The sequence below is a fragment of the Camelus bactrianus genome, chromosome 18 (assembly GCF_048773025.1).
Source record: "Camelus bactrianus isolate YW-2024 breed Bactrian camel chromosome 18, ASM4877302v1, whole genome shotgun sequence".
Taxonomy (NCBI): Eukaryota; Metazoa; Chordata; class Mammalia; order Artiodactyla; family Camelidae; genus Camelus; species Camelus bactrianus.
This window is the reverse complement of record NC_133556.1, coordinates 27,637,936-27,664,062: the sequence shown is the minus strand read 5'-3', so window position 1 is coordinate 27,664,062 and position 26,127 is coordinate 27,637,936. Positions and strand designations below refer to the sequence as shown.

At 58.0% G+C, this 26,127-nt stretch overlaps 6 protein-coding genes and 3 non-coding genes across 12 annotated transcripts; 5 read left to right on the top strand and 4 right to left on the bottom strand.

Moving 5' to 3' along the window:
• The first annotated feature begins 638 nt into the window (after positions 1–638).
• On the top strand, positions 639–3,190 carry NDUFB10 (NADH:ubiquinone oxidoreductase subunit B10). Its single transcript, XM_010949900.2, has 4 exons — positions 639–916; positions 2,182–2,320; positions 2,575–2,714; positions 3,032–3,190. The coding sequence occupies exons 1-4, from the start codon at positions 769–771 to the stop codon at positions 3,133–3,135; spliced, it is 531 nt and encodes a 176-aa protein (XP_010948202.1). The 5' UTR covers positions 639–768; the 3' UTR covers positions 3,136–3,190.
• A 77-nt stretch (positions 3,191–3,267) lies between these two features.
• Positions 3,268–5,508, bottom strand: RPS2 (ribosomal protein S2). The gene is made up of 8 exons (XM_010949899.3): positions 5,386–5,508; positions 5,020–5,208; positions 4,845–4,934; positions 4,466–4,573; positions 4,036–4,209; positions 3,792–3,951; positions 3,477–3,568; positions 3,268–3,384 (listed from the first exon to the last, which is right to left on the bottom strand). The coding sequence occupies exons 2-8, from the start codon at positions 5,203–5,205 to the stop codon at positions 3,304–3,306; spliced, it is 891 nt and encodes a 296-aa protein (XP_010948201.1). The 5' UTR covers positions 5,206–5,208; positions 5,386–5,508; the 3' UTR covers positions 3,268–3,303.
• LOC123615301 (small nucleolar RNA SNORA64/SNORA10 family) lies at positions 3,636–3,765 on the bottom strand. Its single transcript, XR_006722895.2, has one exon. It is a non-coding gene; the product is annotated as a small nucleolar RNA SNORA64/SNORA10 family (small nucleolar RNA).
• On the bottom strand, positions 4,279–4,412 carry LOC123615300 (small nucleolar RNA SNORA64/SNORA10 family). The gene has a single exon (XR_006722893.2). It is a non-coding gene; the product is annotated as a small nucleolar RNA SNORA64/SNORA10 family (small nucleolar RNA).
• A 124-nt stretch (positions 5,509–5,632) lies between the features above and the next one.
• RNF151 (ring finger protein 151) lies at positions 5,633–9,189 on the top strand. Its single transcript, XM_045512817.2, is given in 5 exon segments — positions 5,633–6,173; positions 7,408–7,553; positions 7,881–7,977; positions 8,658–9,112; positions 9,114–9,189. Coding segments are annotated over 5 exon segments (852 nt in total). The 5' UTR covers positions 5,633–6,053; the 3' UTR covers positions 9,148–9,189.
• LOC123615303 (small nucleolar RNA ACA64) lies at positions 5,704–5,830 on the top strand. The gene has a single exon (XR_006722897.1). It is a non-coding gene; the product is annotated as a small nucleolar RNA ACA64 (small nucleolar RNA).
• A 1,123-nt stretch (positions 9,190–10,312) lies between the features above and the next one.
• Positions 10,313–16,556, top strand: TBL3 (transducin beta like 3). 2 transcript variants are annotated; one of them, XM_074346554.1, is made up of 22 exons: positions 10,313–10,455; positions 11,835–11,886; positions 11,971–12,066; positions 12,156–12,203; positions 12,312–12,453; positions 12,546–12,630; positions 12,712–12,882; positions 12,967–13,042; positions 13,116–13,209; positions 13,296–13,477; positions 13,574–13,715; positions 13,817–13,875; positions 13,960–14,063; positions 14,585–14,732; positions 14,816–15,046; positions 15,117–15,187; positions 15,273–15,429; positions 15,503–15,561; positions 15,807–15,910; positions 16,014–16,085; positions 16,173–16,331; positions 16,414–16,556. In XM_074346554.1, exons 1-22 carry the CDS (start codon positions 10,415–10,417, stop codon positions 16,521–16,523), a joined length of 2,403 nt encoding a protein of 800 aa, XP_074202655.1. In that variant the 5' UTR covers positions 10,313–10,414; the 3' UTR covers positions 16,524–16,556. The 2 variants fall into 2 exon arrangements, with proteins under 2 accessions (XP_074202655.1, XP_074202656.1); XM_074346555.1 differs by lacking the exon at positions 12,546–12,630 and having other exon boundaries at positions 12,762–12,882.
• Positions 16,557–16,675: 119 nt separating this feature from the next.
• Positions 16,676–21,294, bottom strand: NOXO1 (NADPH oxidase organizer 1). 3 transcript variants are annotated; one of them, XM_074346558.1, is made up of 9 exons: positions 20,811–21,293; positions 18,909–20,485; positions 18,732–18,812; positions 18,480–18,552; positions 18,205–18,382; positions 17,842–18,023; positions 17,633–17,746; positions 17,220–17,337; positions 16,676–17,140 (listed from the first exon to the last, which is right to left on the bottom strand). In XM_074346558.1, exons 2-9 carry the CDS (start codon positions 18,972–18,974, stop codon positions 16,873–16,875), a joined length of 1,080 nt encoding a protein of 359 aa, XP_074202659.1. In that variant the 5' UTR covers positions 18,975–20,485; positions 20,811–21,293; the 3' UTR covers positions 16,676–16,872. The 3 variants fall into 3 exon arrangements, with proteins under 3 accessions (XP_074202659.1, XP_010948192.1, XP_045368772.1); XM_010949890.3 differs by having other exon boundaries at positions 18,480–18,555; positions 20,811–21,291; XM_045512816.2 differs by lacking the exon at positions 17,633–17,746 and having other exon boundaries at positions 18,480–18,555; positions 20,811–21,294.
• Positions 21,295–21,682: 388 nt separating this feature from the next.
• On the top strand, positions 21,683–24,245 carry GFER (growth factor, augmenter of liver regeneration). Its single transcript, XM_010949889.3, has 3 exons — positions 21,683–22,022; positions 22,413–22,609; positions 23,519–24,245. The coding sequence occupies exons 1-3, from the start codon at positions 21,762–21,764 to the stop codon at positions 23,679–23,681; spliced, it is 621 nt and encodes a 206-aa protein (XP_010948191.2). The 5' UTR covers positions 21,683–21,761; the 3' UTR covers positions 23,682–24,245.
• Positions 24,246–26,127: the final 1,882 nt, after the last annotated feature.

Here is a 26,127-nt window from a genome sequence, read left to right as displayed (position 1 = left end):
GCCCTGCACCCAGGGTAAGAATTAATTCTCCTTACTTGGAGGAGGGGTCGGAGGGTGGGGTGGGGCAAGCCCCGCCTCCTGTTCTGCCCCCAGGGAGGCCCCCCTCAAGCTCACTGGCATGAGCCAGTCCATGAGAGGCCCTGGCAAATCCAGTGGAGCCCAGAGAGGGATGCAGCAAATGGGCAATCTTGGAAGGCTCCCTGGAAAAGCAGGGCGTTTGGTAGTTTGTGTTATTTTTTGTCTTTGCTATTTGCTTGCTCTATTGGCCTGAGGTCTCCAGAAGAGCCCAGCTGTGTTCATCAGTCGGATCCCTGCTGCACTTGGCACGCAACTGGCAGTTCAGACTGAATGAGTAGATTACTTACTCCTGTGTCTGACTCGTCCTAGAATGTAAGCAGGGATCCTTGATTCCTTCACTGCCGTATACCAAGCGCCAAGACCAGCGCCCAGCACACTGTAGGCGCCCGTCGCGTGTGCAGTGGGCGCCATGGTCCCAAGCAGGGGTGCTGGCGCTGCGAAGCAGCTCCCTAGACCAGCTTGGCCTTGCCGGACGAACTACTAGTCCCATCGTGCCTTGCGGAGGCTCCCAGCCCCCGGCGACCTCTGCTACGGACTAATTACAGGTTCCATGATGCATCGCGGGCGCCAGCCGTCCTGCGCAAGCGCGACCGCCGTTGGGTGTCCTCTGTACGGGCGAACTAGGCAGAGGGGTCGAGGCGGAGGCCGGGGCAGCGAGTCTGAGAGCAGAGTCAGCCGCGCGCCGCAGCCATGCCGGACAGCTGGGACAAGGACGTGTACCCCGAGCCCCCACGCCGCACGCCGGCGCCCTCGCCGCAGACCTCGCTGCCTAACCCCATCACCTACCTTACGAAGGCGTTCGACCTCCTCGTGGACCGGCCCGTGACCCTGGTGAGAGGTACGACCCCCCAGCCCGTCCTCACCGCTCCCCGGGGCCCCCCACCGCTCCAGGAATCCCACACACCATGGGCCCGGTCACTCAGCCTGAACCCCACCCCCGCTGCATCCCAGGCCTCGCCTCCCAGAACGCTCCCCACTACACTAAGCGGTGCTGTACGTCCGCTGCCGCCTGAGGAACCTTACATGCACCCCTGGTCTCCGGCCATGTTCAAATATTAAGGGTTGTTTGCGGACTGCAGTCATCTGTCCTGAGGCTTGTCTCCCGGCACACTTTGCATCCTGCGTTTTGCACCGTAGGCGGTCAGCAAAGGGCTGTTGAGGTGCTGCGGTTCTCCACTAACCCTTTGCACGCCTGCAAAATGTCCTGGGTAGTCAATGGTGGCCGAGGTCCCCTCCACCTCTAGTGCTGTAAGTTGTCCTCCGTGTGTGCCTACGCTTGAGAGCTGCCCAAATTACCCCGTCTCTGGTCAAAACCAGGCCAGTGTTTCAAACTGTTGTCTAGTTTATGAATCAGCCGTGGGGCAGCAGCAAGACCACGCTATGCTCTCAGTCACTAGTGCCAGGCAATTGGTCCTTGCATCTAATTAATCAGTTCTTTCATTGAACAACAAAACATTGGGATGCATAGCATTCTCTGGTGGTTCTTTGGGAGGAACCAGACCCGGCTCCAAAGTCTGGAAGACACAGCAGTAGAACTGCTCCCTCTTCCCTGTAGCAATTTTTAAAGATATGTTTTATGTGTCTGGATAGATGAGACCTGACTAGATCCAACTTGTTAATTTATCCATGGGGAAGTTGAGGTCGGAAGGTCAGTGGTGGTGGAACTGGGACTAGAATCCCTGCTGGTGGCGCCCCGTTGGGGCCTTTTTGCCTACACAGTGGAGTCCTTGTGCTGTTGGGGCTTGCAGAGGAAGTGTTCTGAATCCTGCTGTCTCTCTGGGCCTCAGTCCCCTCTCTGTAAATGAAAAGGACCTGCCCTGTGTAGGATTGTTGCAGAGACAAAGTGAGACATATTAGGGAACGTGAAAGGTTGGTACCTGGCTTACAGGAAGCTATCCATCACCATTTGTAGCCTGGTCCTTTCTAGGACCATCTCTGCCAGCCCACACCTCTTCTTTGGGAGTCCAGTTACCAGTCTTTGTAAAAGCTGGGAACATTTGGGAAATCTGCCTCTTCCATGGCTTATGAGAAATAACAAAGCTCAGGGCCCAAGCTGGCCTGTCCAAACAAATAGGGCCTTTGGGTCTGGGGTTCTCTTTGCAGAGTTTATAGAGCGGCAGCACGCCAAGAACAAGTACTACTACTACCACCGTGAGTTCCGACGGGTGCCGGACATCACAGAATGCAAGGAGAAGGACATCCTGTGCATGTTTGAAGCAGAAATGCAATGGAGAAGAGACTAGTACGTTCTGCCCTTGGGCTTTCATTCTTAGTACTGAGAGCCCTACGAAGTGAGCATGTCCTGCCGAGCATATCATTCCCTCTTGATGCCATAGGCTGGTGGTCAGCTAGCAAGAATGCTTCCTGGGGTCGGCCCAGACCTTGGGGGTAAAGGGGCCAGACCACAGGGTTCCCAGGCCCTGCTTTCTTCATTCTACTTTCCCTGAGTGCAGGGAAAGGAATCCTTGTAGACCCCTTTTCTTGTTTTTCTTTTAGCAAAGTTGATCAGGAAATTGTCAACATTATCCAGGAAAGACTGAAGGCCTGTCAGCAGAGGGAAGGTGAAAGCTACAGGCAGAACTGTGCCAAGGAACTGGAGCAGTTCAGCCAGGTGTCCAAGGCCTACCAGGACCGCTGTGAGTGAGCCTGAGCCCCCGCCCCAGTCTGCCCCCAGGTCCTCCTGCTTCTGCCACCTGACGTCCCAGTCTCCACACAGCTGTGTGCTGAACCCTTTGCTAAAGGTGGTTCTTAACTCCTGCATAGTTTCTACATCACTGCCCAAAGCATGCCTATTAGCTCAGTCTCCAGCAGTGTAAAATAATCCTACCTTGTCCCCTTTCTGCTCACTAACCTGTCTTAGCTGCCCAGTATTCCTCCCTGCATGGAGAAAAGACCCCAAGTTCCCATCAAGGCAGAAGAGGCCCGTGACTCCCCTTCTCCATCTCTTTCCCAGATCACGACCTGGGGGCCCATTATTCTGCCAGGAAGTGCCTGGCAAAACAGAAGCAGAGGATGCTGGCAGAGAGAAAAGCCGCTAAAGAGGCCGCTGCTGCCTGAGGCAGCTCTATGAACCCCCTCACTGTTGCTAAAATAAAGAGTAATGGAACTTGTCTCTCAAACGTCTTATTGGCCCCACTTCCCTTTCAAATTCAGCCACCACTTTTAAAAAAGAAATAAAAAGCAACTATAAACAGGCTTCATTCACTTTATTTTTTGCATATAAAACTATGTGGTGGCCACAGCTGGAGCCTGGGTCCTCTGCACAGAAACTCTGGTGTGGGTCTTTACAAGATGGTCAGTGAATTCCTAGAAACAAACAGAAGAGATTTCAGTTGTAGCCAGACAGACTGCCACCCTCTTCACTTGCCTCACCTGTAAGGTTGGGGGGCAGACAGTACCTGATACGGAGACTTGGTGAACACAGTCTCCTTCCAAAGATCAGGGGTGAGATAGCTGTAGGTCTTGGAGATGGCATCAAAGGTGGCCTTAGCTGGAAAAAGGGTAACAGAAAAGAGTTGGTGAATTCACCAGAAATAAAACTGGAGATTGCAGATGGAAGCTGTTGCACTCCTAGGAACAGACAGGCCACTTTGGACCAGTCTGTCGTGCATTAGGAGGGCCTTCCTCTCTCTCTCTGAAAATACGCCAACCACACACAAGAGTGTGATTAAGCGGAGCTGAGAGAAGCCATGGTCTACATGTGGGCCACCTACCAAAGTTGCCCAGCGTGGCAGTGCAGCCCCTGGCAGAAGTGTAGCAGTCATCAATACCAGCCATCATCAGCAGCTTCTTGGGCACCGGGGCTGAAACAATGCCAGTACCCCTGGGTGCAGGGATGAGGCGCACCAGCACAGAACCACAGCGGCCAGTCACCTGGGAAGGGTGGAGTTATCAGGAGGTAGACTGGAGGGAGCCTGCACCATTGCAAGCCCCATCATTCAACCTCAGCCAGCCTACCTTGCAAGGAACAGTGTGAGGCTTGCCGATCTTGTTCCCCCAATAGCCTCGCCGCACAGGGACAATGGAGAGCTTGGCCAGGATGATGGCCCCCCGGATGGCTGTGGCTACCTCCTTGGAGCACTTAACACCCAAACCGACATGTCCATTGTAATCCCCAATGGCGACAAATGCCTGCAGAAAAAATGATGTGGGTGGTGGTCCACTGGCCTTCACAGCATCAGTAACTTCCCACCACATAGGGTCTGTTGCGCCCCTCAAGGCAAGACTGGCCACCAGGAGGCCAATCTGAGGTCTCAAGGAGATCCTTTCTGTCTCTCCCCATTACGAAAGTCACACGCGTGGAAACAAGTGCAACCATGCAGAGCTGAGAGAGTCTCACAAAACACCCTGACAGAAACAGCCCAGAAAAACAAGACGGCTGGGTTACCTTGAACCGGGTCCGCTGGCCAGCACGGGTCTGCTTTTGCACAGGCATAATCTTCAAAACCTCGTCCTTCAGGGATGCCCCCAAGAAAAAGTCAATGATCTCAGATTCCTACAAGAAAAAAAGAAAACTTGTTACAAAGATATATGATAAAAAAATTCAAACACCTGTCGCTGGCTTCCAACAGAACTGACTTTTTATTTGTCCAACCGTTTTCTTTCACGTTGACTACCCAATCAGATGGAAAAGCCCGGCATCCACATAGTCTAATACAGAGCACGCGGCCCCTCAATAGTCAGCCAATAACAGGTCTCCCTCGATCCCAGGTCAAATGAGACTCACCTACCCCAGGCCCCTACCAAAAAAATAGGCCCATTCTTACCTTGATGGGCAGGGAGAAGAGATATATCTCCTCCAGAGACTTGATCTTCATATCCTTCACCAAGCGGCCCAGCTTGGTGACGGGGAGCCACTGGAAGAAAATTCGCGTAAGATGACCCGGAGGGCCTGCCCGCTGCCGCCCAGGGGCCCGCCTCACGACCGTAGCCCAGGCCTACCTCCTTGTCCTCTGCCTTGCCTCCGCGAGCTCCGCGGCCGCGGCCGCGACCCCGGCCCCGACCGCGACCCCGGCCCCGGACGCCGCTGCCGAAGCCTCCGCGGAAGCCACCGCGGCCTCCCATCCCAGGGGCCCCAGGGCCTCCGGGGCCTCCGGGCCCTCCCGCAGCACCGGCGTCATCCGCCATTTGCTGAAAAGAGCGACAAAAACCAGTTGGTCACTGAGGCCCTAGCATCTACGGCCGCCGAGGGCTCCCGGGCCGGGTTCCAGCCACAGGAGGCGGGAGCGCCAGCCCGGGTTCCACCCGATGTCGGCGGATTCCCGCCTCCCTAGCCCTCGGGAAGCCACTGCCACAGCAAACACTTACGTGTCGTCTCGATAAAGAAGGAAGAGGCCGCGCCGAAGGGATAATTTTATATCGCGCCAAGTGCCGCGAGATCTCAGCTGCCTCGAATCACAGGCCAATAAAGCAGCCTGTGACTGGCTCCGCGGTGCTCCGCCCTCGCCTAGCTCTGCCTGTGACTGTGTGTCTGCGGCACCGGAACCTGCGCGACTGGGCAGCTGCTATAAAGTCCCGCGCCGCTGCCACCTCACTCTCTTGGGTTGCAGGTAGGTTAACCCGTCTGGGTTGGGTCCTCCATGCGGCACTGTGAGTGCGGTGCGGGGAGATGATTGGGAGGTCGGCGTCAGTTGAAAATCGCCTGCGGCTTTGGCCGTGGCCGTGGGTGAGATTCGGCGCCTAGAGCCACTGGGGGCCTCAGCTCACAGCTCACTCCTCGGTGTGGGGTGGTGAAACCCAGGCCCCAACAGGCGCCGCCGTTCCGAGCCCCGCTGCGGCTGCTCGCGTGCCCTGGCCTCTGGCCTCTGACCCTTGACTCCGTCTTATACCCGCAGGACACCTGGATGCTAAGAGCTTGAGGCCGCCGCCGCCAGGACCGCGGGGGAGAGGGTCCTTGTTCTCGTCTTTAAATAAAGCTGTTAGTCTAACTCAGCCGTGTGTGGGTGTTCTTGGTCCTCCGCCCATCGCCCGGGAAAATGCATCTCTTGACGCTGGGACCTAGGTGTGCTGTGGAGAAGAGACCCTTGTGGGACACCTTCCCGGCCTGCTTTGAAAGATGTCATGCAGGGGCAGAATCTGGTTTTGGTGGTTGCCAGGTGACTCCGAAGAGCCCACCCCCCGAAAACTGGCAGTCAGGTTTGAACTCATCTTGTGTCTACCCACACCCCATAGCTTCCACATTAGCAAGTAAAGTACTTGGAGCTCGGTAGAAGTCAGGCTGGACCAGGAAACCATTAACAAGGGTGGGAGTGTAAGATTCACAGTTCAGAGGCTTACAGTAGTTCCCTGTTGTTCTCAGGACAAGGTTAGGGTCTTTAGGATTAGATGAGGTTAAGACTCAGTGGCACTGAACCTGCAGTTCTCTTCTGTGCCTCATGTTGGGAACATGCTGGTTTCCCAAGCTGGAATTGATTTCCCCATGCCTTTTCTCTTAGGCTTGCCCATATGTTCAGAGATTACCTGCTCTGGGAGACTTTCCCACATACTAGACTCCTCTGCTGTGGTACCACATGTTGCATGGAAACCTGGTCCCCACAACTGGTCTGTATCCTGGAGCTAGCTCTATGGGTCTCAGATCCTAAGAGACCTGATGATGGGTGCCTAACCACCCACCCTTCTCCAGCTCTTGGGGATCTGGGCAGTAGTGAGGAAACAGGAACAATCACTGCGTTTCTACTGAAGCCTCAGCTCTCGGGGGAAGTAGCCCTTGGAAGCTTGGTTCCCAGCTTAGTGGTGTTTGAAGATCAGCTGTAAACCACCCTCGCCAAAGGCAGGGGCTCTAGGGATCCACCCTGGTTCTGGGCTACCCCACATCTGTGACCCTTGAAAGGGGAGCAAGGGCCAGGTGGTACCCTGGGCCAGGGCTGTGATTGGCCTGAGCTGGACAATGCCACTGTGATGTCGGCCCACTCCTGGTATGAAATGGAGGCTCCCAAGCCCTGGGGGTCAGTGGAGCTGCCGTCCAGACACAGATCATGGTGAGCCCTTAAATTTGTGCCTAACTCCAGAGACCTGCCCAGAGCTGGACACCATTCCTCACTGAGATAATGTGGACAGTGTGGTACAGGATCCCAAATGGGACAAGGAAACCTTTCAGAGGGGTCAGGCCAGGTCTAACTCCAGGCCAAGGCCAGCTTCTGCACCTGGGGATTGGTAGTCATGGGGGTCTTGACTGTCACAGCTGCCCCCTCAAAGTGGGTGCTGACCCAACCCTCCACCTGGGGCTTGCATGTGGCCCATCTCCCACCCAAATCTTCCTGGGGTCCCCCCTCTGGGTATGGGGAGTCAGGGAATGGGATCCAGGTCCTGATGCTGGCCTGTCCTTTGCAGAGTGGAGGGTATGATCTCAATCTCTTCGCCAGCCCTCCTGACTGCAACTTCCTGTGTTCTGTCTGCCACGGGGTTCTCAAGAGACCAGTGAGGTTGCCATGCAGCCACATCTTCTGCAAGAAGTGCATCCTCCGGTGGCTGGCCAGGTGCTGCTACAGGGCACCCAAGAGGCTGGGAGGGCAGGGGTCTGGGGGGGCCATTCTTGGGGCCCAGAAGAGAGAAGAAAGGTCTGCCAAGTACCGGGTCATGATGGTCATAGGGTTCAGCTGCCAAATCTCCTGGGATACTAATATTAAGTCTAGTCACCCTGTGATATCTGTGGTCCCTAGCCCCAGCCTCAGAGCTGAGAGCTCCCTATAAAGCCCTCTTATACCTCTTCCAGCTAGAGAGGAGGGACCCCCAGGGGAGGCATGTTGCTGCCACTTGCTCCTCCCCCACTCCCAACAATCACCCCAACTCATGTCTCCTTCTAGACAAAAGACCTGTCCGTGCTGCAGGAAAGAGGTGAAACGGAAAAAGATGGTCCATGTGAATAAACTCCGGAAGACCATTGGCCGTCTGGAAGTCAAGGTAGCTCAAAACACCCACTCCCACCACCCAACACTCTTCTTCCCTGCAGGGTTGAGGGTGCAGAGCCAGGAGACAGGGTGAGAAGAATCCCATCCTCAGAACTGAGGGTTTCTCCTCTATACCTGGCTGAATTTGAGTCACATCTCTACCACTTACTTATCTGCTGTGTTACTTTGGGCAAGTTACCCAGCCTTTCTGAGCTCCAAGAGTCTCAGCTGTAACATGGGGATTATGGAGGATGAAATGTCTGCTCTGCCTACTACTACTCTCCAGCCCCTAATTTAATAGATGGGGAAACTGAGATGAAAAGAGAAGAGAAGAGGAGGGGAGGGGAGGGGAGGGGAGGGGAGGGGAGGGGAGGGGAGGGAAGGGAAGGAAAGAAGCCTGGTATACATACAATGCACCAGACCCACCCAACCATGTAACTCCCTGTTCACCAAACCTCAGGACTTGCCCTCATCCTCTTTGAGATCTAAATTTTTTTCCCCACCTCCAAGCATTTGCCCTACTGTTTCCCTCTCCATCACGTCATTGGTGTCAAAAGAGCTTGGGAGGCTCCCAGTTCAGTGGTTCCCGGTCAGTGGAATGTCAAGGATGGAACATTCTGTAGGGGATGGGCAGCTTATGGCTGGCAATGCCCAACATGGTTTAGCTTACACAATGCTCCCCTCTACCCACAGTGCAAGAACGCCGAAGCTGGCTGCCTGGTGACGTGCCCACTTGCCCATCGTAAGGGGCACCAGGACTCATGCCCTTTTGAGCTGATGGCCTGCCCCAACGAGGGCTGCATGTCTCGGGTGCCTCGTGGGGACCTGGCCGAGCACCAGCAGCACTGCCAGCATGGTGCCCATCAACGCTGCCCCCTGGGCTGCGGGGCCACACTGGGACCAGCCGAGCGTGCGAATCACAACTGCTACCGTGAGCTGCGGGAGGCCTGGAGCCAGCGCCAGGAGCGCAGCCGGACCCTGGTGTTGTGCCTGCTGCGGCGCATGCGCAAGATGCACCAAACCACCAACCTCATCCGCCGGCAGCTGGCCCAGCTCGGAGACTTCCTGGAGGAAGATGATGCCCTGCTCGTGGGCGCCCCACAAGAGGAGGCTGAGGCCACCCCAGAAGGCAGCTTTGGGGCTGAGTTGTGGGGGGCCCAGGACCAAGGTACCTTGTAAATAGAGGGATAAATAAACGCAGAGCCCAGGCCTGGCCGCCTCACCACACCTCTGTGTTTGCTGACCTTACACCTTTACCACGTTTGCAGGCCCTCTCACCTTTCCAGGCACTATTCTCTTCACCCCAAATGGTCATTCTGGCCTTTCTCCTGGACCTTTGCAAGTTCTTCCCAACCAGTTCTTCACACTGGCTGCCTGGCAGGCTCTTCCCCTGGATCTCTCTTTTCACTCAAATGTCTCCTCTGTGCAGAGGTTTCCAGATCGACCTCTCCCAGTCTCCTTCCCAGTCACCTTCTACCAATCTGTTTACCAGCTTCACAGCCAGCAGTAGTACAAACAGCTTAAAACCCTGAACTCAAAAGCCAACTCCTCACAATGATTCCCTGGGATCTCCCATTAGTTTCTGTTTTCTGCCCTATACCCTCCCCTTCCTACTAAATCCCTGCAGCCACACTGGCTTCTGTTGCTCCTAAACACCAGGCCTGTGCACTGGCTGTTCCTCAGATAATTACAGGGATCGCTGCTTCACCAAATTCGGGTTTTTGCTCGTGTCACCTTTTCAATGAAGCCTTCACCCCCAATTTAAAATTGCACCCCTACACTCTGCTCCATCCCTCGCCATGCTGTATTCTTTCCACAGCACTCATCACTTAACAATCAAGATTATTCCCTGCCCTTTCTCTGCCTAGCCCTCACCCCACTAGCTTGTGAGCTAGTCAAGAACCAGCTTCTCTAGTGCCTCCTAAGCGTCTAGAACAGGGCTTTGCACATAGAATGTGCTCAATCAATATCTGAACGACTCTGAAATTACCCGATTTATTAATTTACCTGCGTTATTCCTCATACTAGACAGTATGAGGTTAACAGCTCTCTGCTCAGGCACCGCACCCGACCTCGCTTGTCCCCAAATCCCAGAGTCCCGAAGGGGCAGGAGTCTTGGGATTCAGTAAACATTTCCTACGAATATCTTTTAAAATTTCTATCCAAAGGACAGGCAGCTGGCTACCCCAGTCGCTGCCAGTCTACCCCACCAGTCCCCGGGGCTTCCAAACAACTCTACACCCCCACCTCCGGGCCGGAGACGCCTCTGCCACCTTCCGCTTCCTGACGCGGCGGCCAGTGCCCACAGCAAAGATGTCGCCGAGCTCGCGGTGCTGGTGACGTCACAGTCGCTGCGGGAGGTGACGCCATCTCAGCGCGCCGATTGCGCAGCGCGGCGACCGTGCGGAGTGGCGCGCCGGTCTCCCTCACGCGGCGGCGGCAGCGGCGACATGGCGGAGCCCGCGGCCGGAGTGGGCCGCTTCAAGTCCAAGTAAGCCGCCACCCGGGAAGGGAGCCGGGCTCGCGGCCGGAGTAGCGAAGGCGTTCGCTTGGCTCCGGCACCCATTCGGGTTTGGGGAGGTGGTGAGGGTTGCGTACGACAGGTCCGCGCGGTCGTGGCGGCTGCGATATTACAAAGTGGAAGAGGCTGCACTGACAGCTCTCGCGGACGGCGGGCACTGGAGTGCGGCCGGGTTACTTAAACTTGGAGCGGGTTTGGGGGTGAGGACGAAAAACCCTAGAGGAGGAGGAAGGGGCGGGCTGAGCACCGTCGAGGCTGGTCCTGGGAGCGGGACACCCCACCTCCTAGGGGTAGAGAAAAAACCACTACGCCTAGGTTGGGCGACCTGCTGCCCCATTTCTCCAGCGAGCAGGAAGAGAAGTCAGACGCCGCCTAACCATATGGAGCGCAATCTGATGGGATAAACGTATTAAAGCAAATAATTTCCATCAGTGGCTGTGACAAGCACTAGCAAGGGGAAGCCCGGGTACTGGGATGGCTGACTGGGTTTGGAGGTTGAGGGGGTGCTCCATTTCACCTTGTTAGTCAGGCTTCTTCCAGTAGAGTTAGCCAGGCACCTTTGAAATTCTGGAGGAGAAGCCCAGGTCACAGGCAGGAAATAGCCTGGGTGAATGGGAAAGGTCAGCAGAGGCTTCTCCAAGCAGGGTTTTGTAAACAAGTAAGGAGAGAGGAGGGTTTGAAGGCAGGGTGGCAACATAAACAGAGTTATATTCTTAGCAGCTTCTCTGAGAGCAGAGTTTGAGAGAGTGGTAGAGACCTGGCGGAGAGGCTGGAACAACTGTCCAGAGAGGAGAGTGCAGTGGCCTGGACCAGCATGGAAGTAGCTGAGAGGGAGTGGAGAGGACATATGATGCCACCGAAATGAGGGCAGCTTGGAGAGTGGGATGGAGGAAGGAGCCAGGGTTAGGGAAGAGGTGGCCTGGACCTCAAGGATGAAGATGTTGAAGAGGATGCTACTCTGGGTTGGTACCCAGGCCTGGCCTCCCATGGCCAGCAGGGGGGCCCCCAAAGCCTGGCCTGCTCGGTAGTGGGGAATCTCTGAGAAGACTGGGCTGTTGGACTGCCTGTGCTGCCCTGGGACTGGTGTGTGTCAGCGTCCAGCTAGGGTCCCAAATCTTCTGTAACATAGGGATACCAACACCCACCTCACAGTGTAGCTGAGAGGGTTAAAGAAGATAACAGAAGAGTTCATGACCCTCTCTCCCCCATGTCCCCTCCATCCCTGCTGCTGCCCAGAAACTCCTCAAGGGCAGGTCCCTATTGCGTTGACCTCTGGGAAAGCACCTAGTATAGAGCTGGCACTGGGGACCAAGGGTTGGGTACCTCACTGTCTTCTGTCTTCCCTCCAGTTATGCTGTCGAGCGCAAGATCGAGCCTTTCTACAAGGGCGGGAAGGTGCAGGTACCAGCCCAGGGAGGGGCAGAGTTGGCAGGGTGAGGCAGGGGTTGCAGAGTGTTACCTTGGCTGAGACCCCTTTGTCACCAGCTGGACGAGACTGGGCAGCACCTTTTCTGCGTCTGTGGTACCAGAGTCAACATCCTGGATGTGGCCTCAGGGGCTGTGCTGCGGAGCCTGGAGCAGGTGAGGGCTGAGAGGGTTGGGGTGAGGGGCTGGTGTGGAGGGCAGCCTTGTCTCATGGCTGGTGCTCTATGTCTACTCTCAACCCTCAGGAGGATCAGGAGGACATTACTGCCTTTGACCTCAGTCCTGATAATGAGGTATATGGAACAGGGACAGGAGGTGGGCTCCGGTACATCCCAAGCAAACTGAGTTGATGAGGACAGCGTCCATGCCTCAACCCCCAGCTGAACTGCATCCTCCCCCAGGTGCTGGTGACAGCTAGCCGGGCACTGCTGCTGGTTCAGTGGGCCTGGCAAGAGGGCAGCATCACCCGCCTGTGGAAGGCGATACATACAGCCCCTGTGGCCACCATGGCCTTCGACCCCACCTCCACACTGCTAGCCACAGGTAGGACCTTGCTGGATGGGTGGGTTGGCTGGAACCAGGCAGGGGGCTTTGGGCACACCAGCCCTCTCCCCACTTCAAACACATTCCTACAGGTGGCTGTGATGGGGCCGTGCGTGTCTGGGACATCGTGCGGCATTATGGGACACACCACTTTCGGGGCTCACAGGGTGTCGTGCAGTGAGTAGAGGCTGCAGAGGGTGGGTGGAGCATCAAGGTCAGGGTAGCACAGCTCACCAGCCCCACCCCACCTGCTTGCAGTTTGGTGGCCTTCCACCCGGAACCCGCACGCCTGCTACTCTTCTCCTCAGCTGCAGACACCGCCATCCGGGTGTGGTCGCTGCAGGACCGGTCGTGCCTGGCCGTGCTGACTGCCCACTACAGTGCTGTCACCTCTCTGACCTTCAGTGCCGACTGCCACACCATGCTCAGGTCAGTGACCAGCCACCCAGGCCTTAGCAAGAAAGGGAAGGCCACAGCTGAGGCCCAGGAACTGAGATGGCTGTTTTCCCTCAGCTCGGGCCGTGACAAGATCTGCATTGTCTGGGATCTGCAGAGCCTCCAGGCCATGAGGACTGTGCCAGTGTTTGAGGTAGGGGCACCAGGGCCAGTGAATGGGGCAGGGTGAGGGACAGGATTGCCACCTCTGACCCACTCGTCCTCAGAGTGTAGAGGCTGCAGTGCTGTTGCCAGAGGAGCCGGTGCCTGAGCTGGGTGTGAAGTCCCCAGGCCTACATTTCCTGACTGCTGGCGACCAAGGTGTGTGGGGCTCGGCCAGGGTGGGCAGCAGGGGCCAAAGGAGGCTTGTGGACCTTGGAGTCCTAGCAGCCCGTGTCCCCAAACAGGCATGCTGCGCGTGTGGGAGGCAGCCTCTGGGCAGTGTGTCCACACACAACAGCGGTTGCCAGGCCCTGGGCGGGAGCTGACCCACTGCACCCTGGCCCAAGCCGCCGGCCTGCTCCTCAGTGTCACTGCTGATCACAACCTGCTGCTCTACGAGGCCCGCTCCCTGCAGCTCCAGAAACAGGTGAGCAAGTGCTGCCCCTGCTCAGCCCATAGGCCTGAGGGTGCCAGCCCTCCACCTACTCGGTCCCTGACCTGTGTCCCTCTCGCCCACCCCTAGTTTGCTGGCTACAGTGAGGAGGTGTTGGACGTTCGATTCCTCGGGCCTGAGGACTCCCACATTGTCGTGGCCTCTAACAGCCCCTGCCTGAAAGTGTTTGAGCTGCAGACGTCAGCCTGCCAGATTCTCCATGGCCACACAGGTGAGGGCACTGGGCCAGTGCCCCCGGGACCTCATACTGGACTGGATTGCCCCCACTTGCCATAACTGATCTCTAACCCCTCCCCCTCCCCCTTCTCCCAGACATCGTCTTGGCCTTAGATGTCTTCCGGAAGGGGTGGCTCTTTGCCAGCTGTGGCAAGGTGAGGCACTATAAAAGGTGAGGATACAGGTACCCAGGTGGGGAAGCCCAGCCCAGGATCTGTCCTCATCCCTCCCATCCCCAGGATCAGACCATCCGCATCTGGAGGATGAACAAGGCTGGTGAGGTGACCTGTGTGGCTCAGGGCTCTGGGCACACACACAGCGTGGGCACCATCTGCTGCTCGAGGTAGCGGTTCAGGGCTGGGTCCAGCGTGTCATGGAGGCAGAGGCCCAGGCCCTGCTGATGGGGCTCCAGCTTAAGGAGATGGGAGGAGGAGGCGGCGGCTTTGGCCTTTGCTCACTGGGTCTCCAGGGATATGGAATGGAGAACAGGGGCACCCCTACATGCCATTATTGGGGGTTCCTTGGAAGTGGCCTTGAGGCTGGGTGGATAAAAGGGGAGGGGTGTCACAGCGGGGAAGGTGACACTGAGCAAGGCCCAGGTGGAGAAGGTACTGTTTAGAGCTGGAGGTCTCGTGGTTGGAGCCCAGTCGCCTGGTATGACAGCACTGAGGGCGGGCAGAGTAGGCTTGAGGGCGGGCAAGTGGTCCTAGATGTGTATAGGGTTGACATGAGCAGTTCCCTTTCGGAGACAGTCTGTCTTTCTGGTCTGGACCAAGGTCTGACAGACCTGAACTATGGTGCACTGGCAGACAGGGCCAGCCAGGGCTCAGCAGGTGTCTCCCCGTCCCCCAAATCGGTCCTTAGGCTGAAGGAGACCTTCCTGGTGACAGGCAGCCAGGACTGCACAGTGAAGCTGTGGTCCCTCCCCGAAGCCCTGCCGTCCCCAGGCTCAGTCCCAGTCGGGGGCCCTGTCCTCCTCCAGGCCCAGGCCACGCAGCGCTGCCATGATAAGGTAATGGCACACAGCACCAGGTGGGGCATGGTGAGGCCCCTGCTGGGACAAGGGTCTGAGCTGCTGCCCCCTCACATCACCAGGACATCAACAGTGTAGCTGTTGCCCCCAACGACAAGCTGCTGGCCACAGGGTCACAGGACCGCACAGCCAAACTCTGGGCCCTGCCACAGTGCCAGCTGCTGGGAGTCTTCTCAGGCCACCGACGGGGCCTCTGGTGTGTTCAGTTCTCACCCATGGACCAGGTGCTGGCCACAGCCTCAGCTGACGGCACAGTCAAGCTCTGGGCGCTGCAGGACTTCAGCTGCCTCAAGGTAAGCTGCCCTTACCCCAGGCGAGGCCCTCTGGCTGGCATTTCACACCTTCCCCCACCCCACCTTGCAGACTTTTGAGGGGCATGACGCTTCTGTGCTGAAGGTGGCCTTTGTGAGCCGCGGTACCCAGCTGCTGTCCAGGTGAGTGGGCTGAGGGCGGGGTGGGACTCGGGGTGAGCTGGGGGGCAGGCCCCAAGGCTGAGCCCTCTCCCAATCCCAAACCCAGTGGCTCTGACGGGCTTGTGAAGCTCTGGACCATCAAGAACAACGAGTGTGTGAGGACGCTGGACGCCCACGAGGACAAGGTCTGGGGGCTGCACTGTAGTAGGCTGGATGACCACGCCCTCACCGGCGCCAGTGACTCCTGCATCATCCTCTGGAAGGTGCATGGGCTGGTGGGGGTGGAAAATGGGCAAGGCAGCATGGGCCTGCCTGCTGACCCCATTCTGACCCCAGGATGTGACCGAGGTGGAGCAGGCAGAGGAGCAGGCCAAGAGAGAGGAGCAGGTGGTCAAGTAAGTCCGGGGGTCTCTACCTGGCCCTGCTTGGGAGTCCCACGCATCAGTGTCAGCCCCTTGGAGTAGGGCGCACAGGCTTCCCTTCTCTTTATAGCCTGTGGGAACCAAGGCTTGGACCAGCAACACAGCTTCCCACCAGTGGGTGCTCTGCTCCAGGCTTCAGACCCCTGATGGCTCTGCCTTTAGCTCCAGCCAAGTCTCCCAGTGGCCCTGTCCCCTGTCCTCCCTCCTTCCCCCACCAGGCAGCAAGAGCTGGACAATCTGCTCCATGAAAAGCGGTACCTGCGGGCACTGGGCCTCGCCATCTCCCTGGACCGGCCCCACACGGTGCTGACCGTGATCCAGGGTCAGTGCTGCCTCAGGGGCTGGACAGGAAGGGCAGGGTTGGAGGGAGTCTCAGAGATCTGTGGTGTCCCTTCCCTGGGGCTCAATCTCCCCTCCTCCCACAGCCATCCGAAAGGACCCTGAGTCCTGCGAGAAGCTGGAAGCCACGGTGCTCCGACTGCGGCGAGACCAGAAAGGTTCGGGGTGGGGAGGTAGGGGCTGGATGATGGCTAGTAAGGGGCAGTGGCCCAGCAAGCAGGTCTGACCATCCCTGCCACCCACAGAGGCCTTGCTGCACTTCTGTGTCACGTGGAACACCAACTCACGGCACTGCCATGAAGCCCAGGCTGTGCTAGGCGTGCTCCTGCGGCATGAGGCCCCTGAAGAGCTGCTGGCCTATGAGGGTGTTCAGGCCTCACTTGAGGCCCTGCTGCCCTACACCGGTACGTGGGCACAGCCCAGGTCGGGGCAGGAAGAATCCAGCTGGCCCCCATGGACCCCTGACAGCCTTCTGTTTTCCCCCAGAGCGGCACTTCCAGCGGCTCAGCCGGACACTGCAGGCGGCCACCTTCCTAGACTTCCTGTGGCACAACATGAAGCTGCCCCCCCTCCCCGTGGCCCCCTCTGCCCTCTGAACATGCAGAAAGATGGACTTTGCCATCTCGGCACGCTGTGTCTGTCTGAGCTTTGTCTCACCCCAGGTCTTGGCCTCCAACCAGCTCCATCCCCACCCCTGGCCTGGCTGAGATCCAGCAAGCCCCGCCCCTCAGTACAGACACCGTAGCAGTGTGGGTCCATCAGGAGAGCTTTACTCAGGACAAGGCGGGGTGTAGCCTCCTGGCCTCACCCACTTGGGGTCAAGTGCTCCTCCCACAGCCCTGGGGCTGATGTGGCTGCTATCAGTCATCCCTGGAGTTTGGAGCTTCTGGGCTGCCGCTCCAGTTATGGGGTGCACAGCGCAGCCCTCCACCAGGTTCCACACACTCAAAAAGGTCCCTGACCCTCTGGGTCCCTCCTCAGTGCCCTACGGGTGATGGTGCAGCACCGGCTCTGAATAGCACTCAGTGGTGGTCGGGCAGGCACAGTAGGGGGAAGGGTCTTGGCCTGGGGGCACTTGGGGAAGTTTCGGGCCTCTCCCTCTCTGTCCTCCCCACCATCTGCCCCAAGGTGGAGCCATGGCCCGCTAAGGACTGTGCCCAGCCCGTCTGGCTGCAGTATTGTAGCTGGGAGAAGACCAGTGCGGCCACCAAATCTGTGAATAAGATGAAGTTTGGTTAGCTAGACTGGGCACCCCCACCCCACCCCACCCCCACCGAAGCCCCCACACACACCTGCACAGCCACCAGCCGCGGTCGGACGTTTCCAGCACACACACATGTGCCCCTGCAGGCACTGACAGCTCATCAGCTTGGCTGCCCTCAAAGGCACGGGAAGCACAGAACTGGGACCCTGGAGTGGATGCTTTGTGGTCACCATGGGGGCCACAGAGGCCAGGGCCTCACCTGTCGGTCCCCCCCCCATTTGCTGAATCACCACCTCCAGGCTCTCCCCATTTGGATCTCTGCAGACACCAGGGACCACTCTAAAACTCCCTGGGGCGCTGGCTCACTAGAGGGACCAGTCACACTACAGGGCTGCTCTCACCACCTAGTCATCCCCTGGCTTGAGTGCTCCCTGTGGTCCACCCGTGATGTACACTGCCCAGTAGTGCTGCTGGGTGTGGGGAGGAGGGTTAGTCTCGTACCACTGCTCACTAGGGACCGACCCCCATCTCGTCCCTGGCCCGGGGCCACCTCCTCCAGGTAGGGAGCAGGAAACCATGCCATCTGCTGGTCCTCGTTCGCCACCAGCCACCAGCCTGTGCCCAAGAGGTGGGTAGAGGTTCAGATCCTGAGGCCCCTTGGGATCCAAGGGGGCAGAAGGTCGAGTCCCCAGACTCCTGCCCAGCCCCACCTGAGGGGTGTCGCAGCAGAACGTTAAGGGCCTCCTGGGCCCGAGCCTGGAAGGGCTGGCCCCACGCATCCTGGGTGCTGAAGGGCTGCAGGCAACGCAGACTCGGAGCCCCTAGACTGCAGCTGGCAGGGCTGTCCCTGGGGCCTGGTAGGGGCTCTTCCCGGGCAGGCAGGATCACCAGGCTGGTAAGGGCCAAGGGTGCAGATGAGAGGTGGTTGAGTGGGAAGATTGGGGGTTGGCCAGCCGTCCCTCAGGAGTCCACCCAGCCTCCAGGCCTTCCCTCCTAACAGGCCCTTAATCCACCCCACCTCCCCCATCTTCCAAATGTTTCTGCCGGCAGGGAGTTGGGGGTGGGTCAGGCACCTGCCCGGTGGCAGTGCAGGCTCCAGGTCCAGAGGTTGTGGCGCGAAGAAGCCAGTGAGCACCGGGCTGCGGGACAAACGCTCCCCCACAACCAGCAGCGCCCTCAAATAGGTTTCCAGCAGCCGCAGGCGCACCAGGCCGCGGCCCGTGCGCCCCCAGTGTGCCAACAAGGATGCATCTGTGGGCAAGATAGGGACAGACTGGGACCTTGCCCTAGGGCTCCCCACATCAGACCACAGCCACTCCCACCCCTCCTGGGACCCCTGCTGGCTGACCAGGAAGTTTGGGGAGAATGCGGTCTGATCTCTGCAGCAGGCCCGCCTCCACTGGGAAGGTCTCCTTGAGGGTCTTCTGAGGGTGAGAATAGGCATCTCAGTCTCTGAGGGCCCACTGGGTTCCCCTGGGAGGGTGGGGGTCCCTTGCCAGGATCTTAGGGGCTGGAGGACCCAAGGGCAGGCACTTGAGAGGGGTGGTCATTGCTGGGTCATGCAGTTGGGGGAAGTTGGGGTCGCTCCAGGCTCACTCACATGGAGTTTTCTGAACTGATCCCAGCTTCTGCGTGCAAAGGTGTCACTGTCATCCGACCAGTGCACAGAGAAGGCGAACGTCTGTGGGATGAAAGGGTGGGGGACACCATGGAGGGACTAAGCCAGGAACTCCCTCCCTCCCTCTTGGGGCCGTCAGGGATCCCCGTTGGTTCCTACCTGGAGCTTCTCTGTCTGCACCAGAGCTGCCCCGCTCACGAACACTGGGTGTCGGGGGCCTGCCATTGCTATGGCTTTCCCAGAACTCTGTCACAGGCTTCTGGAGTCTGCCAGGTGTAGTCAAGGGTCCTACTGCCTCCCTGCCTGCGTGGGGAGGGGAGTACCCCCTGGGGCACCAGGAAGGCTGTTTGGAATTCCCCGGCAATGCCCCAGACCCACCAGGTGTTTGCGGCACTTCCCGGCCCCTGACTGGGTCCTTCACAGCTTCCTCACCGCACCCCTAGATCTGGGTGGGAGGACAGGTGCACAGGGCTTGGTGGGAGGGGCTGGGACTGCTGCCTGAGGCTCTGCTGCTGAGTCTGGGAGGAGGAGGGGAAGCATGAGCCATCAAACCACGTCAGACCTGGCCAACCCTCCCTGCCCTCCCACGCCCCATGTAGCAGTGACTGGAAAGAGCCACCTGCATGGTGTGCCCCTTGGCTCTGTCTTTGAACTCCCTGGGGCGGTGACTGCAATTGTCACCAGGAAAGAATGACCCAGCACTAAGGGCTTGAAGTCCTTTGTTTGGCTTAATTTTTATGTAGCAGGAAAGGTTATTCAATGTCCCCAAGTCACAGAGAAGGAAATTTGTGTTAAATATTGTAAGGTTTCTTTTTGTGTGTGTGTGTTGGGGAGAGACCACAGGCTCACCCTATAGGTTCCCCTGTGGTAGGGGGATTTGGGATGGGATGAACAGGGTCCATCTGTAGTCACTAGCATTTGGGGGATGGGGAGGTGGTGACCAGGACTGTTTTGAGAGTCACCTCCAAACTTACGATTTATCACAGTTTATTGCAAACAAAGCCTCTGAGATTAGGAATGACCATTCCCCCACTAACTGGGGGGTGGGGGCAGTGAAGGTTAAGGCCCTAGAGTCCCCAGACAGAGGGTGTGCCCAGATGCCCCACATTGCTGAACTGCTTCCTTATAAGGGAGATTTCTGGGGCCCCATCCTACCCTGGTATGCAGTGGTTTTGTCTGCTGTTGGGGCCACCACCTCTGTGTTGGGACTTCCACTGCCCTGTACACTCCAGGGAGATGTGAGCCTCTAGGGCATCCCTCCAGGAAACCACCCTGGCCTCAACAAAAGGCCTTTGTGTATCTGTTTGACCAGCAGCTCTCTCTGAAGCCCTCAAACCTTCCCTGGTCTTGGCCCAGGCAATGAACAATGCTGACATAGGCCTGCTTTTTGCAAAGTGCCTTCAGCCCAGCTGTCATACTCCTGCCAACCTCAGGGGGGCCCACGCTGGCCTGGTAGGGTCCAAGGTGGAAAAGATCCTGCTTCCTTGGAAGACAAAGGAGAGAAACTGGAGAAGGGCCAGTTAACTCACAGCCAGGGACCTAGAAGGATGCAGAGACCCCCCTTCCTATACTAATTAACAACCCTTGTTCCACACCCCCAGCAACCTAGATTCTTCCCACTTCTTTCCTTCTCCATAACACCTTTCATCCTGTCACCGGGACAACTACAAGAGCCCATCCTCCCCCAATGCCTGTGCTCCTCACTCACACCCAGGACATCCACTCTCCAGAGGAATCTGCAAAACAGAAATGGGATTAAGTCAGGGTAGTAGCCCTCCCCGAAACTGCCCAGCACCTTCCCACAATCCTCAGAATAAATCCTCAACTCCCATGGCAGTTGATTGAGGACCTCGGTGGGCCCCTGGCCACCCCAGATCTCTCACCACCCTCCCCAGGTCCTGTACTTTCTGCAAGAGGCCAATACCCTCCTCTCTCCTGCCTCAGCCTTGACTGACCTCCTCAACTGATTCCCCGTCCTTCAGGCCTCTGCCTAAGGGTCACCTCCTCAAGGAGGCCTCCTGGATTTCCTATACCCTGTTCACAGCACCCATCAGTTTGTACCTGAATATTTATTAGTGTGATTTCTCCTTTTGTTTTTGTTTTTTTCCATCTTGATCACTGGACTATGAGCTGAGGACGTCAGGGATGGGATCTTGCTCCCCACCCTGCCCAGCTCCTAACTGTGTTTGGAACAGATTAGGCACGACACAAGTATTTGCGGAATGAACAAATGCAGGTATGGAAGCAGAGGTATCCTTGAAGCCACTCCCGACTTCATGCAGGCTATAGGATTCGAGGGCTCTGGATGCACGCAGGAGACACACCGTCCCCTTTGCAGTCACGGCCAGGCCCCAAGTTGCCTGACTCCCGTTGCCATGGCGCCAGTCGCCCGGGCGGATCCGTGGGACCCCGGCCCCAGCACGCACCGCCCTCTGTGCGCTCACGGCCCTGCCTGGCGTTGCCATGGCGCCAAGAAACGGCTGCTGAACGCGCCCCCAACTGAGGGCACAGAGCTTAGCCGCGGGCACGCGGGACGGTCAGAGCAAAGCGATGGGTGCATCGCGGGCCGCAACACAGACGTCGCCTCGGCCGCAGCCCGAGGCCGCGGCACGGCCACGGCGCTGCTTCCACAACACGCTGCTCTTCTACTGGAGGAAACGGGAGCCCAAGCCCAGACGACGCAAGTCGGGATCGGGTCGAGGAACGAGGCCTAGGGGTGCAGCCACGACCCGGGCGTCCGGCCTCGCGCGCACCCAGGCCGCCCGGACCCCTGCTTCCAGCTCTGCCTCTTCCCGGGAGCGGGCCGAGTCCCCGGGCTCCGCCACCTCGCCGGAACCCGGCCCCGCCTCCGACCCCGCCCCCGGCCCCAGCTCAAGCTCAGCGCCCGCGCCCGCGGCGCGCGCCCCCAGCTCCTGTGGCCGCGCCCTGGCGGCGGCGCGCGCGCTGGCCTGGAGGCCGACTTGGAGACCCATCTGGAGGCCGAGCTGGCCCGGCAGGCGTTGCGCGGGCAACATGGCGGCACCCCGGGAGCGGGGGCTCTTCAGCGGCGGAAACCTCTTCTCCTTTCTGCCCGGCGGTGCGCGCTCCGAGGAGATGGACGACCTGGTGACTGACGCGCGCGGCCGGGGCGCGGGGCGACGAGATGCTGCCGCTTCGACCCCGACGCCAGCCCAGGCGCCGGCCTCTGATTCTCAGGTCGCGGAGGACACCTCCCGGAGGCGGCCCTGCCGGGCTTGCGTGGACTTCAAAACGTGGATGCGAACGCAGCAGAAGGTGCAGATACCGGGGGAAGGGGGGCGCCACCTCCCTGCAGAGTCCCGTGAGCCCTACGATTCTTAGACCCGGCCCACACACGCACCCTGGCCGTTGATCCCCCACACCTTGTTCTCAGGCACCCCGGGCAGACTTCCCAAGGCTAGGCCGAACGTTCCCGGAGGCCCTATACCTGCTGGACTTCTAGCCACCAGGGTTGACTGTCCTTAAACCTCACCCCCACGGTAGGCCCGGCTTTTTGGCTCTTAGCCACATGTGGGCTGGATCGGCCTCAGAACTTCTGTCTCTAGTCAGTGGGGCTCTGGCTGGGGCGGAAAACAGGGGAGCTTTGTAGGCTTCTATTCTGGTATGGGAAAACTGAACTGACCTTTGGTCGGCCTCCTTCCGCAGCGGGACAGCAAGTTTAGGGAAGATTGTCCTCAGGATCGCGAGGAACTAGGCCGCCACAGCTGGGCTGTCCTCCACACCCTGGCCGCTTACTACCCTGACCTGCCCACCCCAGAACAGCAGCAAGATATGGCTCAGTTCATACATTTATTTTCCAAGTTTTACCCGTGTGAGGAGTGTGCTGAAGACATAAGGAAGAGGTAAGTGGTGTCTGCACCGTTTGCAGACTGGAGCCTGGGCCTGGGGCCTCTGGCTGATGTCATAATCAGGAACCTAGAGAAATAGATGCAGAGATGGCAGAGGGTTGCCGGCAGCAGGGGCCACCAACAGAGTAGGGATTGGATCATCTAAGCCATCTCCTTTTCTCCTCAGTGGCCAAGCCACCTGGGGCTGCTGCTGGGTACTGCTGCTTTCTGCAGCCACAAGGCTTCCAGGAGGGTGGGAGGAGTGTGCTTCCCTCATGAAATCCCTTGCTTCACACAGATGGAGACTCTGGTAGGTTTAGGAGGACTCCACTTTGTCTGACTTCTGAAGCAGGACTGCCAATTTCAAGACCATGGGAACCCACTGCTTTTGCTTCCAAGAGCCACCTTTTCTTCATGGGGGAGCCCAAGAACCATTATTTGGCACAATAGGGGTTTCTGGGCTGGATGTGGGGGTCAGGACAGCCCTTGATGTTTGAAGCCTGGGCAGTTAAAACCAGGTCTCTTGCTGATCTGAGGCTCCAGGGTCCCAGGTGGAAAGAACCCGTCTGGTTTTCAGTTTTGGCTTTGTGCCAGCCCCACTCACTGCCTGGGGCCAGGGACGCTGGGGTGAGGCTTCCTGATTGTTATGAGATTGTAAAGTTGAGGCCTGTCCCTTAATGTCTTGCCCTGGGCTCCTGTCAAGGTTTGCCAAGCTCTCCAGGTGAGGGTTTGAGTGGGACTGGGAGTTTACCAGGCCTTGATGCTGCAGGGTCAGCCCTGTTCTGGGGGTTCCTCTTGGGTGTAGCCTCAGCAGTGCCCTGGCTCTCATCCCTGAATTGAACAGGCAAGGAGCTGTTGGGGCAGGGGCAGTGGGAGCCCTACCTGCCCCCATCCTCCATGAGCAACTCCCCCCACCCCATGCAGGATACACAGGAACCAGCCAGATACGCGCACTCGGGCGCACTTCACCCAGTGGCTGTGCTGCCTGCACAATGAGGTGAACCGGAAGCTAGGCAAGCCAGACTTCGACTGCTTGCAAGTGGACGAGCGCTGGCGTGACGGCTGGAAGGATGGCTCCTGTGACTAGCCAGCAGCCAACTGGAGCCTGTGGGTGGTCTGGCCAGCAGAGAGGGTGGGGCGCTCATTAAAGTGCCTCAGAGCCAGAGCCTGTTGTGTCTCACCTGTGTTGGGTGGTTCCCAGATATTGCCCGTGGAGCCCTTCCTCTCTCAAGTTAGGGGTAGAGGTGGAGATGCCCGTTCCCGGCACCCTGATGGCCTCCTCAGCCACCACCCCATGGGGCTGCAGGTGAAGGAGGCAGGAGCAGCGTAGACTGTCCTTTCCATAGAGGATTCAGCCTCCTGCTCACTTGCCGCCCTGGTGCCCTACTTCCCCCAACAGGAAGGCAACAGGCCTGGCTGTCTCGCCCCTCCAGGCCAGGCCATTGTCTCCAAACCTTGTAGCTAGGGAAAGCAGATGTGGTTGTAGCCCCAGGGGCTGTGTGCTGTTTGCACGTCAGGAAAGAGGCTCCGGAGGCTGAGCTCTGTTGCACCCAAGTCCCTGTTCAACCTGTGGCCTTGCCTAGCTGTACCAGGCCTGTCAGAGGCTTCGTGGAACTTGAGACCAAAATAAAATGCTGGAGAAGTGACTGAAGACCTGGCTGTGGTGTGTTTTGTGCCGGGACTTGCAGCGATGGACAGGGCCTGCCCTTGTCCCTTTATGGTCTTACTGCTTTCTCCCATCTGGGTTCTGGCTCCTTAGGAAGTGGGAGAGGTCCCAAGGCAAGAAAGAGTGGGTCAAGATGTTCCAGGAACAGCAAGGAGGCCGAGGAAGGGTCAAAGAGGCAAGGAGAGGTCACAAGGCAGGAGTCCTCAAGGCCCAAGGAAAGATGTGGTTTTAAGACCCAGCTCCTGTGACAAGAAGGTCTTGAAGGATTTGGAACAGAGGAATAGCAAGATGTGACTTTTGAAAGGTCCCTCTGGCTGCTGAGCTAGAATGAGGTAGGCGTGGACAAGTGCAGGGAGGGCAGGCACCCATGTGGCAGCTTAGAGGGAAGCTCACCCAAGGGTGGGTAGGAGAGGTCGCTGGATACACTCAGGGTGGAGCCCAGGGTGAAGCCCAGGGTGACTCCAGGATTCTGGCCCAAGCAGCTGGAAGGATGGAGTTGCCCAGTGTATTAATGAAATGCAAAAAGGCTGTAACTGGAGCAGGTTTGGGGGTGACCTGGACTCAGCTTTTGGGCCTTCCTGGATCTTCGCAGCCATACCTGCTCCTAGGCCTTGGCTCCTGGCTTCCCAGCTGGAATGGCCCAGCAACAGTGTGCCCCATCCCTGTGGTTGTAAAGCTCTGGTCACCTCTCTCCATGGTGTCTCAGCTTCTCCCTGGGCAGGTGCCAACATTTGGCACAGTCTCCTCGGCACCTTTACCCCACTGGCCCCATGGGGGTGCTGGTTTCTGCAGGGCCAGGTGATGCAAAGAAATAGGCAGGGAGCCACCAGCAAAGGAGTCACGGCTCTTTCCTTCCCTAGCACAGAGCTTCTCTCTGGCTTTTCCCAAGTCGCCTGTATGCCGGGAGCCAGCAAAGCTGTGGGAGCTCAGGAGCACCATCTGTATTTGCTCTCCCTCCTTCCCTGCCTCGCCTCCCTTTTTCCCTAACCCTGGCTCCCCCGAAGCTTCACTGCCCATTAAAACTCTTACTTGGCTGCAGACTCGGTTTTCTAGGGCCTCTAGGCTAAGACAAGTGGGATTCTAATTTAAGGGAAGGTTCTGGCTCCAGCTGTCAGCACAGAGACGAAAGGAGTGGACACAGAGCAGGGAGAAGAGACCCAGGACCATGCCCTGGGACCCCTAAGGTTCAGAGGTCACAGATTGAACAAGAGGAGGGAACTGGGAAGGGGTGACAAGAAAGGGCCCAGGAAGTTGGAGGAACACGAGGAGAGGGTGACATGGGCAGTATTCCCAAGAGGACAGGGACAGGATGCAGTGCCTGAATTGCCCCAGAACTAAAAGGAGCAGTGACAGCTGGAAGTGGAAGTGGCCTTAAGAATGGAGGTTTTAAAAAAAAAAAAGAATGGAGGTTTGTTTTTGAGTTACAAGAAGGTAGCACGTTTATGCACTGATGTAAATGATCAAGTAAAAGGGAGAACAAATTATGCGTGGGACCAAGAGGGGGGACTGTCACTGACAGGCGAGAAGTGATGGGATTGGATGTACAGTGTAATGGAGTTGACCAGTGGATGGCCACATCTGGGATAACAGGTACCACTGTCCACACCACCCAGATGGCATGGTTGGGAACTGGGTTTGAATCCCAACCCTTTACTTTCCATGATCAAGGACCTCAAACAGCCTGCCTATTAACCAAACTATGGGGGTAAAACAGTCCCTACCTCTGCAGGTTGTGGTGAAACGCCTGGCATTAAATGTTCAACCATTGCAGACTTTTCTATGCCTTAGACAGAAATGGGAGTAATCTGGGCCCCTGCTGGCTGGCTGGAAGGAACATGAAGGAAGGAACCCTTATCTAACAGGGGCT